The sequence below is a fragment of the Betta splendens genome, chromosome 8, assembly GCF_900634795.4.
Source record: "Betta splendens chromosome 8, fBetSpl5.4, whole genome shotgun sequence".
Classification (NCBI taxonomy): domain Eukaryota; kingdom Metazoa; phylum Chordata; class Actinopteri; order Anabantiformes; family Osphronemidae; genus Betta; species Betta splendens.
Genome location: NC_040888.2, coordinates 1,792,035 through 1,804,368, shown reverse-complemented (window position 1 = coordinate 1,804,368; position 12,334 = coordinate 1,792,035). Strand labels below are relative to the sequence as shown.

The 12,334-nt window shown below is 48.2% G+C and overlaps 2 protein-coding genes across 3 annotated transcripts; one reads left to right on the top strand and one right to left on the bottom strand.

Annotated features, from left to right (window-relative positions):
* The first annotated feature begins 263 nt into the window (after positions 1 to 263).
* ap5z1 (adaptor related protein complex 5 subunit zeta 1) lies at positions 264 to 6,412 on the top strand. 2 transcript variants are annotated; one of them, XM_029158537.3, is made up of 18 exons: positions 264 to 421; positions 845 to 982; positions 1,292 to 1,472; positions 1,636 to 1,786; positions 1,878 to 1,990; positions 2,083 to 2,257; positions 2,418 to 2,465; positions 3,220 to 3,360; positions 3,506 to 3,543; positions 3,933 to 4,095; positions 4,221 to 4,399; positions 4,516 to 4,658; positions 4,789 to 4,907; positions 4,987 to 5,114; positions 5,192 to 5,289; positions 5,364 to 5,496; positions 5,617 to 5,831; positions 5,911 to 6,412. In XM_029158537.3, exons 1-18 carry the CDS (start codon positions 381 to 383, stop codon positions 6,167 to 6,169), a joined length of 2,463 nt encoding a protein of 820 aa, XP_029014370.1. In that variant the 5' UTR covers positions 264 to 380; the 3' UTR covers positions 6,170 to 6,412. The 2 variants fall into 2 exon arrangements, with proteins under 2 accessions (XP_029014370.1, XP_029014371.1); XM_029158538.3 differs by lacking the exon at positions 2,418 to 2,465.
* On the bottom strand, positions 6,254 to 11,486 carry mmd2a (monocyte to macrophage differentiation-associated 2a). Its single transcript, XM_029158781.3, has 7 exons — positions 11,161 to 11,486; positions 8,290 to 8,371; positions 7,762 to 7,922; positions 7,610 to 7,684; positions 7,440 to 7,541; positions 7,296 to 7,365; positions 6,254 to 7,064 (listed from the first exon to the last, which is right to left on the bottom strand). Exons 1-7 carry the CDS (start codon positions 11,187 to 11,189, stop codon positions 6,864 to 6,866), a joined length of 720 nt encoding a protein of 239 aa, XP_029014614.1. The 5' UTR covers positions 11,190 to 11,486; the 3' UTR covers positions 6,254 to 6,863.
* Between the last annotated feature and the right edge of the window lie 848 nt (positions 11,487 to 12,334).

Below are 12,334 nucleotides of genomic sequence, written 5' to 3'. Positions count from 1 at the left end.
ATGGTCACCAGTCGGTCCATGAAGGGGTTAAACTTCGTCCTTTCATCATATGAGCTGCTTTTACCCCACTTTAAGTCTTTAGGTAACTCTGATCTTTGTCCTTTCTCATTCATTAAATCTATATTTTCCTGGTCAAACCTCTCTTCTATGAACTATTGTCCTACAATTCGGACTCAATACACTTTACTTTACATTTAACTGCATATACGTATCTTTGTAAAGATCAACACTTGCACTTTTTTCTTTAGCGAACGTTTTCTAAGTGAAAGCGGAACAGAAGTGGCGTCATGTGATTTCCGTCAGGACTCGATAAGCGACGCACTGTTTACTTTCCGCTGCTGTCACAGTAGTGACAGAGGAATGTATGATTCTGCCTCAAAATGTACTCTCACGGTTCAGAGAGTTTAATTAAACAAGCCAGGTAAGAACACACGAGAACAGAAACGTGTCTCATTCGCTCGGTTTGTTTCCTGAACTGTTGTTTTCGTCGTTTTGCTATTTTAAATCCCAAAAGCTAACTTAGCTGAAGCTAGCTAGCAGGGTACGGATGTTAGACATCACATTCAGTGTTCATCACATCAGTTACCACAATTAAAGCGTATGTTAATCTTCATGTTCCGTATCAGCTGTGTGGTGTATTAATTAAATATTTAGTGTCCTAAAGGCTTTGAGTCGGAACGAGCTAACGACTTTACCTGCCTGCACTGGTTATGTTTGTTGGCTATAAACACTGTTAATTTTATTAATTAAATTAGTGACATCCATTTCCTACATAAAATATGACATAACATCTCAGAAGGCTGCGCAGAAGCAGAACCAGGTGAGCCGTGTTTATCATTTCCAGGGAGATTCAGGAGCCTGAGCTGCAGAAGTTCTACAGCCGCTTGGTGAAGCTGCTGCAGACGAAGGATCTCAGTCACGAGGCGGTGGACTCTCTGCAGAGGCTGCACGTTATCCTGTTTGCCACCAAATTCACCAGAAGGTAAGAGCTCCAGCCTTAACCTCCAACCTCCAGATGAAGCTGCTGTACATTCACTCTCACAGCTGGTTCTTTATATAACCTTTCCTTGTCTTACCTCTCCCTCATTCCTTACACTCAAAGCCCTGAGCTCCAGCTGCTCAGTCTTACTTTGGCTGATGAGTGAACAGGACTTAAAGAAAAAAACTCACTATGTTTGTTCGGCTTCTTTTGCTTCCTAGTTCATGGGAAGACCCATTTATTTAGCTTTAACTGCAAGCTCTAGCTTTGCTACAGGTTACGGTTTTGTGTGTTTGTTGTCATTTACCAAAGGTTGACTTCAGAGCTTCAGAGGAGACTTTTATCGCTGCTCTCGGCACCAACAGAGCTGATTCAGGTGCTTTGCTCGGCTGTGCTCAGAGAAACGCTGCCTCTCTCTGGTCAGGAACTGAGCTACAACCAGGAGAACATTAGTCAGCTGAACAGCCATGTAGCGGCACTGCTCCTCTCACGGGTATGCAAAGTATTCTGATTATTCAAGTTAAATTATGTCACACAGAGATAGTATTGTATTTAGTTACCTTTTAAGCACATTCTTTGTACCTTTCCACATATTCAACATATGTATTTATTTTCTTTATTTATTCCTTCCACCCGTCTTACACACCTTCCTACAGGCTGGATCTAGGACCGAGCTATCGTCTTTCTGCGCTCAGCTCCTTCGTAGCCTGGAATGCCGTCAATCAGAAGGGCCATCTCACATGTTCATGCACATCCTTCCGGTCCTCAACGCGATCCTGACGCAGAGCCCTGAGTGCCTCACTGAGGGTAGTAGACTGTTTGGATCAGCATAATTTTTCATGACTGAAAATTTGTTCATGATGGAAAGTTGTGAAACTCTTTACCTGAATGACTACAGATCACGTAACCCTGCTCAGTAAGAAGCTTGTTGATTGGCTGCGTTATGCGAGCATCACACAGGGAGGTGGAGCTTCCGTTGGAGGGTTTTTCACAGGACCCAGATCACGTCAGGTAAATGAACACTCACACTGGCCTGTAACGCACACTGCATGTGTTCAGCTGTTCTTATCATGTGTTTGTGTGTGGTGCATGTTTTCCATTAGCCGGTGCCTATAGCAGAGCTGGATGGCACAGTGTCTGGGGACTTCTTCACAGTGCTGTGTGTGGGCCAAGGCTTCACTGAGGACCAGTGGATGAATGTTTATTCCTTTTCCATGCTGCGCAACTGGCTTCTCACCTACCACTTTGTTTCCACTGGTATCGCCACAGCTGACACTGGTATGACATTATTACTGTTAGACACAACAGCATTGTGCCTGCCCACACATGAGAAGGTTATTACTGTCTGAGAAACAAACGGAAGGCATCAACTTTGTAGTAGAAACCATGAAGTTCATACTCGTCTTAGATGACCTGCGTGTGTTTTCGTCATCTCCAGCAAACAGGCTACAGCTCAGCCTTTCCCTCTCCCACTCCTTTTCAAATGGTAAGGTTTGTGACTTTGTGGACCTTGGCTGCTTGCGTGTGCATCTGCGAAGCTGTAAATAAACTCCTTCAGCTTCTGTATAATTACTAAGCAGCAGAGTTCATCTCACGATCCTGACTCAGAGCTTCTATCTCACCACCATCTAACCAGAAATTCTAATCTGCGACTTGTTTTCTGCTTTTCCGTGCCTAACCAACAAAATTAGTTTGCTAATGATAGAATCACTGCTATGACTGATGAATGACTGAATCACATGATTAGTGACAAACTGCTACACTTAACATGCCACTGCTCTGTACCACTGAAATATATGATAGTCAAACCAGAATATTTATGTGTGTTCATCTTTGACTGGATATTTGTGGGTTTCAGGTTTTCATGTGTGAGGTCAAAAACCTGTTGTTAAGCCCTTTTTCCACAATATGTAAGTCTTTATACATCATGCCTCTTTTTTTCCAAGGTGCATCACCATCACATGTAGATCACAGGCGAGGTTTGAAACCAGCATTCAGTTGGTGCACAAAGACATAAGAAAACAAAACGGGGATCGACTCTTAAACCAGCTTCACACCTCCTCCAGCAGTATAATTTGAGTAAATGCCCTTTAAAATCAAAACAGCCTTTGCTTTTACATAATCAAAACCTTTGCGATCATTGTGACGGATTCCTGCTTATATCTGAATGAGCAATCGCATGGACTTTGAATATCATCAATTTAAATTGCAGTGCCCTTTAATCGTGACCTTTCATGCAGACGACCGATCGGAGGTGGACGGATCAGTGGTTTCCATGGTTTCTGCAACTTCCTCCTCCAGCCGACTGTTGCCCCCAAAGGAGCGCCTGAGAGAAAAGGCTTTCCAGTACTGCCAGCGGCTCATCGAACAGAGCGACCGCAGTGAGTGTGTTCAAAATAATCCAGCAGAACTGAGCTGACATCTGTTTGACGAAGTTTTGTTTTGTAGTATTTTATATCTTTTCATGACAAACAAAAATCCACACATTTCTGCAACTTTTCAACCTTTTCTTCTTCTCTGTCTCAGAGACTCACAGGAGGATAGACACAGAGCTGCAGAAAGTGGTGAGCACACGTTTAGTTTATTATACAGTGCATTTCTAACCTTATCCACTTATTATGTTTATATGGATTATAATCAATCACTGAAACCACCTCAGCTTTAGAGCATCAAAGGTGAATAATAAACTCTTTTCTCACTTTAGTTCAGAGGATGGTGCTGACCTATCTGTTGTGGTAACATTTCCGATTCTGACTAGCCACCCACATACAATACATCAAAAACATAGAAAGTCCCTGATGAAAATAAAGAAAATTCTGCTTAATAAAGGTTGATAGAGAAAACAAATTAGAGCAAAGCTGGCACATTTTCCTTGTGTTCCAAAAACAGCGGTTGACTAGACGTTGCTGTTGTGCTGTTGCCCCTATTGTCTCTGTCCTGCTTCCTCCTCTAGTGCCTGGTGGAGGCTGTGTGCATCCTGGACTGTGTGTGTGTACAAGACGCCTCGCTGGTTTACCGGACCTTCCCGTGCATTAAGGCGCTCTTTGGTCGGCTCAGCTCAGACCTGTCCTTTGCCAGAGTCCTTCTGCCCATAGCACAGTTCTACCTCAACCATGGTGGGCATCCACACCAATACATAAAAATTCACATATAATATAATATAATGTGTACATATAAATGCCCACATATACTCTGAAGTATTTAGGAATAAGTATCTTTGTGTGTTCTTTGTCTATTGTAGGTGAGATGGCAGCAGTGGATTGTGAGAGTGTGTGGAAGCTGGTGTTTGGCCGATTCCCTGCCGAGCTGTTCAATGACCCTTTCCTGGCACACGAGCTCCTGCGCTTCCTGCGCCTGAACCTTGAGAGCCTGCAGCTCCGAGTGCCACAGTTCACACGCTCCTTCCCAAACCTTCTCAAGGTAAAAATGACAAAACAGCAGCACACTTTAAGATGTACAGATCCTAAAGTAGTGAGAGAAGCGTGTCACGCTTCACTAAGGGTGAGTCACTCAAGCTTTCTGTTCATTCCCTGGAGTTCTTGGCGTGGAACAGCCCAGCAGTGGTGTCTGATTTTGTGGATCTGCTGCCATCTCTGGTGACAGCTGGTACTGCAGTGGAGCTTCTCCATACTCTGCTGGACCTGCCCTGTCTCTCTGCTACACTGGTCCTGCAGCACAGGTGAGGCGCACACACTGAAGCAACACAACAAATGCCTGTCTCTGCTTCACACACTGTCACATTGACTGCAGTTAAATTAATTCACCAAATGACTGGTGCGTGTGCGCGCCCATGCGCGTGTGCGTTTCAGGTCAGTGTGTTTGCCCATCTCTGACGCTGGCGGACGCAGCCTTATTTCCCTGGATGCGTTTCGAAGCCCGGCATTTCGAGGACTTTTCCTTTTCCTGCTTCGAGAGGAATCGGGCTCAGGTGATCAGTCACAGGAAGAGTGCTGCATGAGTATAATGCATTACTTCGCTCATTAAACGCCTGCGCTTTCTCTCCACAGGTGACACAATTGACAGACTGAGCACGCTCCATGAGCGCCTCGCTGAGGCAGCTGACTGGCCAAGAGTTGTTCAGTGTGCTAAGACTGTTCCTGTGCTGTTACACATTTTTTTCAACACAGTTGTTACGGTAAAGAGATCAAATGTTCTTTTTATCAATAAATGTAACCGCTATAAAATAAAAGTGTAATGTGTTGTTGTTTTCAGGTGGCTGATCAGAAGCTTTTGGCTCACCTGATTCTGGTGATGCTGGAGAGAAGTAGCCTCCTCCTCAACGTCCCTACATACGTCAGAGATGTCCACAGGTGTGTCTACACTCACAGCACACATGAAGCCTGTGCTGTGTAGAAGCCTTCGTTTTAAACTTTGACTCCTGCAGGGTGTTCAGCTGCCACCTGCTCAGGCTGTGTAAGCAGCAGCCCTCACTGGTAGTGGACCAGTCCCACGAGCTGCTGGAGTTTGCCGGAGCCACCGCCAACGTCTACAGCAAAGAGGAAATGTACACACACGTGGTAATGAATCTGTTCTGCACTGATTTTCATACCTCCCTAAGCGTCTAATACCTCTGTTCTAATGCTTAATAAGGCTCAAACAGTAGAGTACAAACAGAACTCATCTTGTCTGAAACTCAGGTGTGGGTGCTGGGCGAGTACCTCTCTGTGTCATGTGACTCTCGCTGCTCAGTGAGGCTCATCACGTCCTGTTTTGAGACGCTGGAGGCGGTGCTGTTTGAGATAACGTCTTCCACGCAGCCGTCGGGGTCGCTTCATCCTGCCCCTAGGGTCATCACCACCCTAATGAGCGCTCTTGCTAAGCTGGCGTCACGGTCACATGACCTCATACCCAGGTGACGGACATCAGAGTTTTGATATTTCTCTCCGACACGCACGTCTGCAGTCATTAACCTAAATGTCTTTGCTGTTCAGGGTGTCTCTCTTCCTCTCCAAGCTAAGATCGGTAACTAGAAATGGCCCCGTCGCCTGGTGCTCGGATGAGGATGACCTCGTTGCCATAGTAACGCGAGGCGAGGAGCTGTGGTCGCTGCTGAAGACCCCTGGTGTGGCGCAGAGCGTCCTGTCCCCGTCTGCACATGTCAACACGCCACAGTGGCACAGAGACGCCAACGTGTCCATGCCCCTGCAAATGCGAGCTCTCACCAGCCTCACGCAGTCACAGACGGCGTGAGGCTGCACACGTCGTCATCTTTACAGCAACGCTCGGAGTGGAAAGAGGGACAAGACTTCTGTAAAAAAAATTATATACACAAAACGCACACATCCCATACGTGTAACATGATGTCTCTTCTTTAATATGTGCGATTTCACAGAAATACACAGATCAAGAAAACAAATGTTCCGAACTAATCTTCTGTGCCTGGAAGCTGATTACAGAAAAAGATCAAATAAAAATCTATCAACCTCAATTAAATCGATCTGTTTATTCATAACTCGTGTAAAAGTGCAACACAAAATGAGCGACCACCTCTTAAATTTAAATTTGAAACTTACTAAATTCAAACAGTCTGAATACAGTTGTATAAAACACAACCATCTCCGATTCAAACGTCGTCTTAAACGTCTCTTCAAATCAGATCCGGAATGTGAGTCCTGAACATTTGGCTCAGTAACGGTGGCGTCTCCTGACTCACATTAACTAGAGGAGGTGGCATCGCAGCCAGTGTCCACACAGGGACAGCTTTGGCTTTGACTGAACCTCACTTCAGCCCAGTCTCAATCAGCAGAGTTCCAACTGTCAGGAGCTGAGAGGCTGGACGTGCACTGGTCCAGGGCTTTGGTCCAGTCTGAGAACCGGCCGCTCGGCCTCCGTGTCTCCAGGTATATTCTGAGTGGGGTTCAGTGATGTGATGGTTCGTGTCCTGTCACCTGGACGTCTGCAGCAGCGGCCCGGCGACGTACAGGTACCTCCAGATGGCGTAGTAGTGAATGCCTGCGCCGGCCGCCACGAACAGATGCCAGATGGCGTGCGCGAAGGGCACCAGGCCGTCGCTCTTGAAGAAGACCACGCCCACCGCGTAGAAGACGCCGCCGGCGGCCAGCTCGCACACGCCCGCACGCTCCACCTGCACTAGCGGAACATCTGCGTCAGTCTGTTCAAGGCCAGTGTCTCTGAACCAAACTAGTCACTTTCTACAGAGGCCCATTCAATAATTCATCCACCACTAATGAGTGTTAAGCTGGTTTGTAGGTAACCCTTCGTCTGCCTGTTGAGACGCTGCCGCCCTGTAACAGGAATCCTGTTGAACCAGGACTCGGCTTAGACGTTTCACACAGCAGAGATATGAAAAGCTCACCATGGACAGAACGACCAGCGCTGGAACCGCTCCCATTGCCACGTAGCCCAGCAGCTCCAGCAGCTTGTACCTGCACACAAACAGCGGCCCAGCGTCTGCGTGAGCACAGGACGCAGAACGCAGGGGCCGAGGGCGGCACGTTACCTCTCATGGAAGAAGGCGACGTACGCGGATCCCACGCAGGCCATGACCCAGATCAGCCAGCGCATGTGGCAGGTCCAGGGCCCCAGCTCCCGCAGCATCAGCCTGGGGACAAGGAGGCAGAGGTCAGCGCCGCCACAAGCTGCGTCCATCGGTGTGAACGCGTGACCCACCAGGGGCAGTAGGAGGCGGCGATGAAGAAGTAGATGGCCATTCGGTCGCACATGTGGAACCGCTGCTCCAGGCTCCTACACAGAGAGCAAAGCACAAGATCAGGCCTCGGGTCCGGACCCGGCCCTGGACCCGGTGAAGGCGTCGCACGCACCTGAGGTGGCCGATCTTCCAGGCGGCCGCGTGGAACAGCGTGGAGGTGATGAAGAGGCCGGTGAGGCCGCTGCCGTAGAGCCCGGCAGCGACGCGGTGCCACCGGTCCACAGACAGGAAGTAGAGCACAGAGCCGCCCACCATGCTGGGGAGGATCCAGAGCTGGGACCAGAACCAGAAGCACACTGGTTTAGACTCACTGCTACGGTAGCAATGATTCAAAGCAGCAACAGACAGATAACAGACGTATGAGCATAAACTGGAGTCCTTCAGCAGCAGCACAGACACAGACACATGGATGCTTCTGGGGCTTCATCCACTGTGGGATCTTTGCATTTGAGTTGCTCCAGAATAAAATCCCTGATCTGAGTGCTTCACAGCGCTTTGCTCTGTGAGGCAGAGGTGCAGGGATTAGAGCGGATTAGAGCTGGGGCACAGATTACAGCCCACTGCCTCCACTCCAGCGCAGGAGGCCGAGGGTCCCGGTCCGGCCGGGACCGCCCACTGGACTGGGTTCTGCAGAACTCACCCCGTGCGTGGCGCAGTTGGCGGCGTGTTCGTACTCTGTGGGCTGGTATCTCTTACAGGATGGAACCCGGCAGTTCATGAACCTGAGGGAGGAGTTTGACGATAAATGAGGGTTAATGTGTGACTGTGAGCCCATAAACGGCCTTCGTCTGTTTTATTATCTTTACAGGAAACCAGCCTTTAAAACATTTAGGCCATGAACGACAAATACTGCTAAAAAGACCCAGTTTCTACATCAAAGAAATGTATTGAATGTTCTAATTTCAGTAATCAGTTCTTAGTTCTCATCTGCACAGGAGCTGAACTGTTAAATGTTTGAATCTTGTATTGAGTTTGTTCACTGTTCTTCAGTTAGGGTAAGTGAATGCATCATCCTAATGCATGTGTGTGTGTGTGGGGGGGGGGGGTCATTTGTGAAGGATTTTTAGTCAGTAATCCACATCACGCTGTTGGAATTTGGAGCGTGACACGCTGTTACCGTGGCAACAATCGTAGTGCCATGGTCACCAGCAATGTCATCCTGTCAGGACACGACTGATCATTAACTATTCACTGCCTGCGTTGCGTTGCGTTGCGTTGCGTTGCGTTGCGTTGCGTTGCGTTGCGTTGCGTTGCGTTGCGTTGCGGAGGCTGTTTAATCAGCACTAAGTCTCTCTCCCAGCTCACAGGGAGAAACACATCTGGAGACACAGCTCCTCACACAGGGGCCACAGGTGTCGGTCGGTCAGCTGCCTCATTCGATTACACACACACACACACACACACACACACACACACACACACACACTCCCCACTACAGTTTGTGATGGTCCATTAACTCTGCACAGTGAAGCGAGCGGACAGCACAAAGTGAAGCTAATACGAGGTCACAGAAGTGAAGAGCTGAGATTCAGCCCTGAATCGTTTCATGTTCACAATCTGAGTTTGTCCTTAAAAGTCAACATGAAACGTAATTTAAATGAAACGCTGTAAGATGTTTACGCGGAGCAAGGGTGGCATCTAAACCATGACTCTGCACAAGAGCAAACAGGACGTGACCCCGGGTTGTTGTGCAGGATGAACCTGAGCAGGCTCGCACACACACACACACACACACACACACACACACACACACACACACACACACACACACACACACACACACACACACGCACACAGACAGACAGACACACGCACACAGACAGACACACACACACACACACACACACATAAATAACCCCCCACAGTTCATCCCCATGCTCTGCTGGTTTGGACTTTGTCTCTGTTGACTCTTTGTGCTTCGTCTGTGGGCGTGTCTCCCGTCCCTTGGATTCCATCACGTCCAGACACCTGCCTCAGTAGAAAACCCCCAGTTGGTGCCCTCGTCGTTCCTGCTTCTTTGTGTGAATAAGGGCCAGTTTGTGTTGTGCATCCATATTTTATCAGAACAAGAGAGCAGCAAATCCAGAGCTTGTGTAGCTCCAACAACGGACCTGAACGCAACACTTTGATGTCCTCTAATCACTTATGAAACAACTCTGTGTGTGATGAAAGAGGAGGAAGAGGAGGAAGAGGAGGAAGAGGAGGAGGTGGAGGAGGTTTACAGGCTCTGATCAAACCAGACATTGTTGTCCCTCTTTTCTCTCTTTGCACACGCTCCCTGGATGTATTCACCCCACAAAGTGAATGCTTTGGTTAATGAAGCTCATTACAGTACATTCCATCCGCTGACAGAATCGAGGGCTGTGTGTGTGTGTGTGTGTGTGTGTGTGTGTGTGTGTGTGTGTGTGTGTGTGTGTGTGTGCGTGTGTGCGTGTGTGTGTGTGTGCGTGTGTGTGTGTGTGTGTGTGTGTGTGTGTGTGTGTGTGTGTGTGCGTGTGTGTGTCTCTGTGTGTGTGTCTCTGTGTGTGTGTGTGTATGTGTGTGTGTGGGATGGTGATAATCGTGAGAACCAGAGTTTGAATCCCGGAGGAGAGGAACTTGATCTCTGCTGGAAAAGGGATAGAGCTGCTTTACAAAGTACACACACACACACACACACACACACACACACACACACACACACACACACACGCTGACTGATGATTGCTTCTGAGAGGAATTCGACCTCCCTCCTCCAGCTCCACGTGCATCATGTCCCAACACAAACCAAATGATATTTAATGCTGTGAAAGTGAAAACCAAGCGTTGCAGTTTTATTGAGGTTTGAGCAAAAGCTCATTAATTTCCAGTTTACATGTAGTTGATGTGCTTATTTATCCCCCTTTATTAAACTGCTGCTCTTTATCTGAATATAAATCACTGACAGTGTCACTGTTTCCGGGAGGTTGGATTTAAGTCAGTTAAGTCGTAAAATGTCCTGAGCTGTTTGCACAGGACGCGTTCCTGCTGTGACTGAGGAGACACCTGTGTTGTGTAACACGCACCTCAGTGACTTCATGCAGTCGCAGCTACTCCTCCGCTCATTTTAGCTGCTTCTCGTTCTGGTTTGTGCCTGAGAACCTGGAGTCTGAAGGTTCAGTCTAATCCTCACAGACGACCAAGCAGTTTTAACACATATTATGTGTTTTGTGTGTTTTGTGTGTTTATTGCTTTTATTTCCCTCTGGTTCCTGCTCGGCTGTAATTTAATGTAACGATGCAGCACATGATATAAAACCGTTATAAATAAAATAATAATGGGAAAAATTGGAAATGATAACAGTTAATAATAATAGTTGCTATTTGAAGTAGTTTTAAACTTTTCCTTTTAAACCATAAAAGGACTGACGTTAAGTCACTCGCATAAACACACTAATCCATAACGTCCCTCCGAGCGTCCGTGCGCACTGGTGCGCATGATCCGGTGCAGGACACAAACACTGGGAAACACTTTCACCGCAAAGTAAAATTACCTTCCGAATTTTGTCCTCTTGAAGTCCATCGTGTGCGTAGTCCACGTGCGCGCGCTCTGTCCACGAACGGCGGCGCGTGAGCGAGCGTCGCCTCATCCACGGATCGGGTTCCCGTTCCGGACGTCCCAGCGCCGTGCGTCCGAGCGTGCACGCGGAGCTTCAGCGGGGGCGGCGACCTGTGCGCGCGGCGCAGCAACAACTGGTCCACTGTGCGAGGAGAGAGTGGGGGAGCGCAGCCACGCGCCACGCGGCGGAGCAGGGGCCGCTTCCAGCGCGCGAGAGGAAACTGTGCAGAGTTGTGTTCCGATTCTCAGATGTGTTTGCAGGATGTTTGTGACCCCTCCTCCCCTCCCTCCCTCCCTCGCTCCCTCCCCTTCCTCTCTCCTGGCTGACGATAACGCACCAGCGAGCAACAACCCCTCCCCGACAGTTCAGCAGTCCTGCATCTTTATGTTCAGCTGTGGATGGTTGGTGTAAGAAGGCTGTGTAACAGAGCGACCGTAGCGGAGCATTCAGTGCATGAAAAGGTCAATGAGACAACTGGTGCCACGCTTTGTTTGTGTGCATGAACTTCATTCTACAGATCCACTCGTGTTTTTCATCAAACAACACACAGGCACGCGGCGAATGGAAAATTAAACGTTATCCAACAATAGCAGCGGGCGGCAGCTGTGACACAGAACAGATACATTGTGCAAACACAGACATGCAAACAAGTCACACAGAACCCATCACACACTCGCTCCCAGCTGTGTTTACAGATAACACTCAAATGTTAAAGGCAGAGGCCGCACGCAGCAACATTCTCTGTGTGCCCTGTAAACACGGGTCCTTAATCTGTTAATAAATAAATGATATTTCGTCTTACAACCACCTCTAACTTTGCAGCTTTGCATCTGTTACAAACCCTTGGTGTTCATTTGGTGTGAGGGTGAGTGCACAGCATGTTGGACCTCTGCAGGTGGAGAAGCTCTGCGTTGGTTTAAAGGACACACCTGAAACACCACCATGGGCTTAAAACTTTTAATTGCATGCCTCTCTTCTGCGTTTTGTCTTCAGTGATCACAGTGCATATCAGTGGACATTCAGATAATTCACCGAGCAGCTCCGGTGTGAGCGTCGCACTGTGACATGCACAGACTTGAAACTGAAAAAAAAATCACTCAGATGTGCA

What these genes read in the sequence shown, in the direction of transcription:
- ap5z1 (XM_029158537.3), top strand. Translation starts at nt 381, where the DNA reads ATGTACTCTCACGGTTCAGAGAGTTTAATTAAACAAGCCAG. An exon ending in GCCACCAAATTCACCAGAAG is followed by an intron (nt 983 to 1,291) that starts GTAAGAGCTCCA and finishes CATTTACCAAAG; the next exon opens with GTTGACTTCAGAGCTTCAGA. An exon ending in TCGAGAGGAATCGGGCTCAG is followed by an intron (nt 4,908 to 4,986) that starts GTGATCAGTCAC and finishes TTCTCTCCACAG; the next exon opens with GTGACACAATTGACAGACTG.
- mmd2a (XM_029158781.3), bottom strand. Translation starts at nt 11,189, where the DNA reads ATGGACTTCAAGAGGACAAAATTCGGAAG. An exon ending in TGGAAGATCGGCCACCTCAG is followed by an intron (nt 7,685 to 7,761) that starts GTGCGTGCGACG and finishes CTCTCTGTGTAG; the next exon opens with GAGCCTGGAGCAGCGGTTCC. An exon ending in CGCTGGTCGTTCTGTCCATG is followed by an intron (nt 7,065 to 7,295) that starts GTGAGCTTTTCA and finishes CCGCTAGTGCAG; the next exon opens with GTGGAGCGTGCGGGCGTGTG.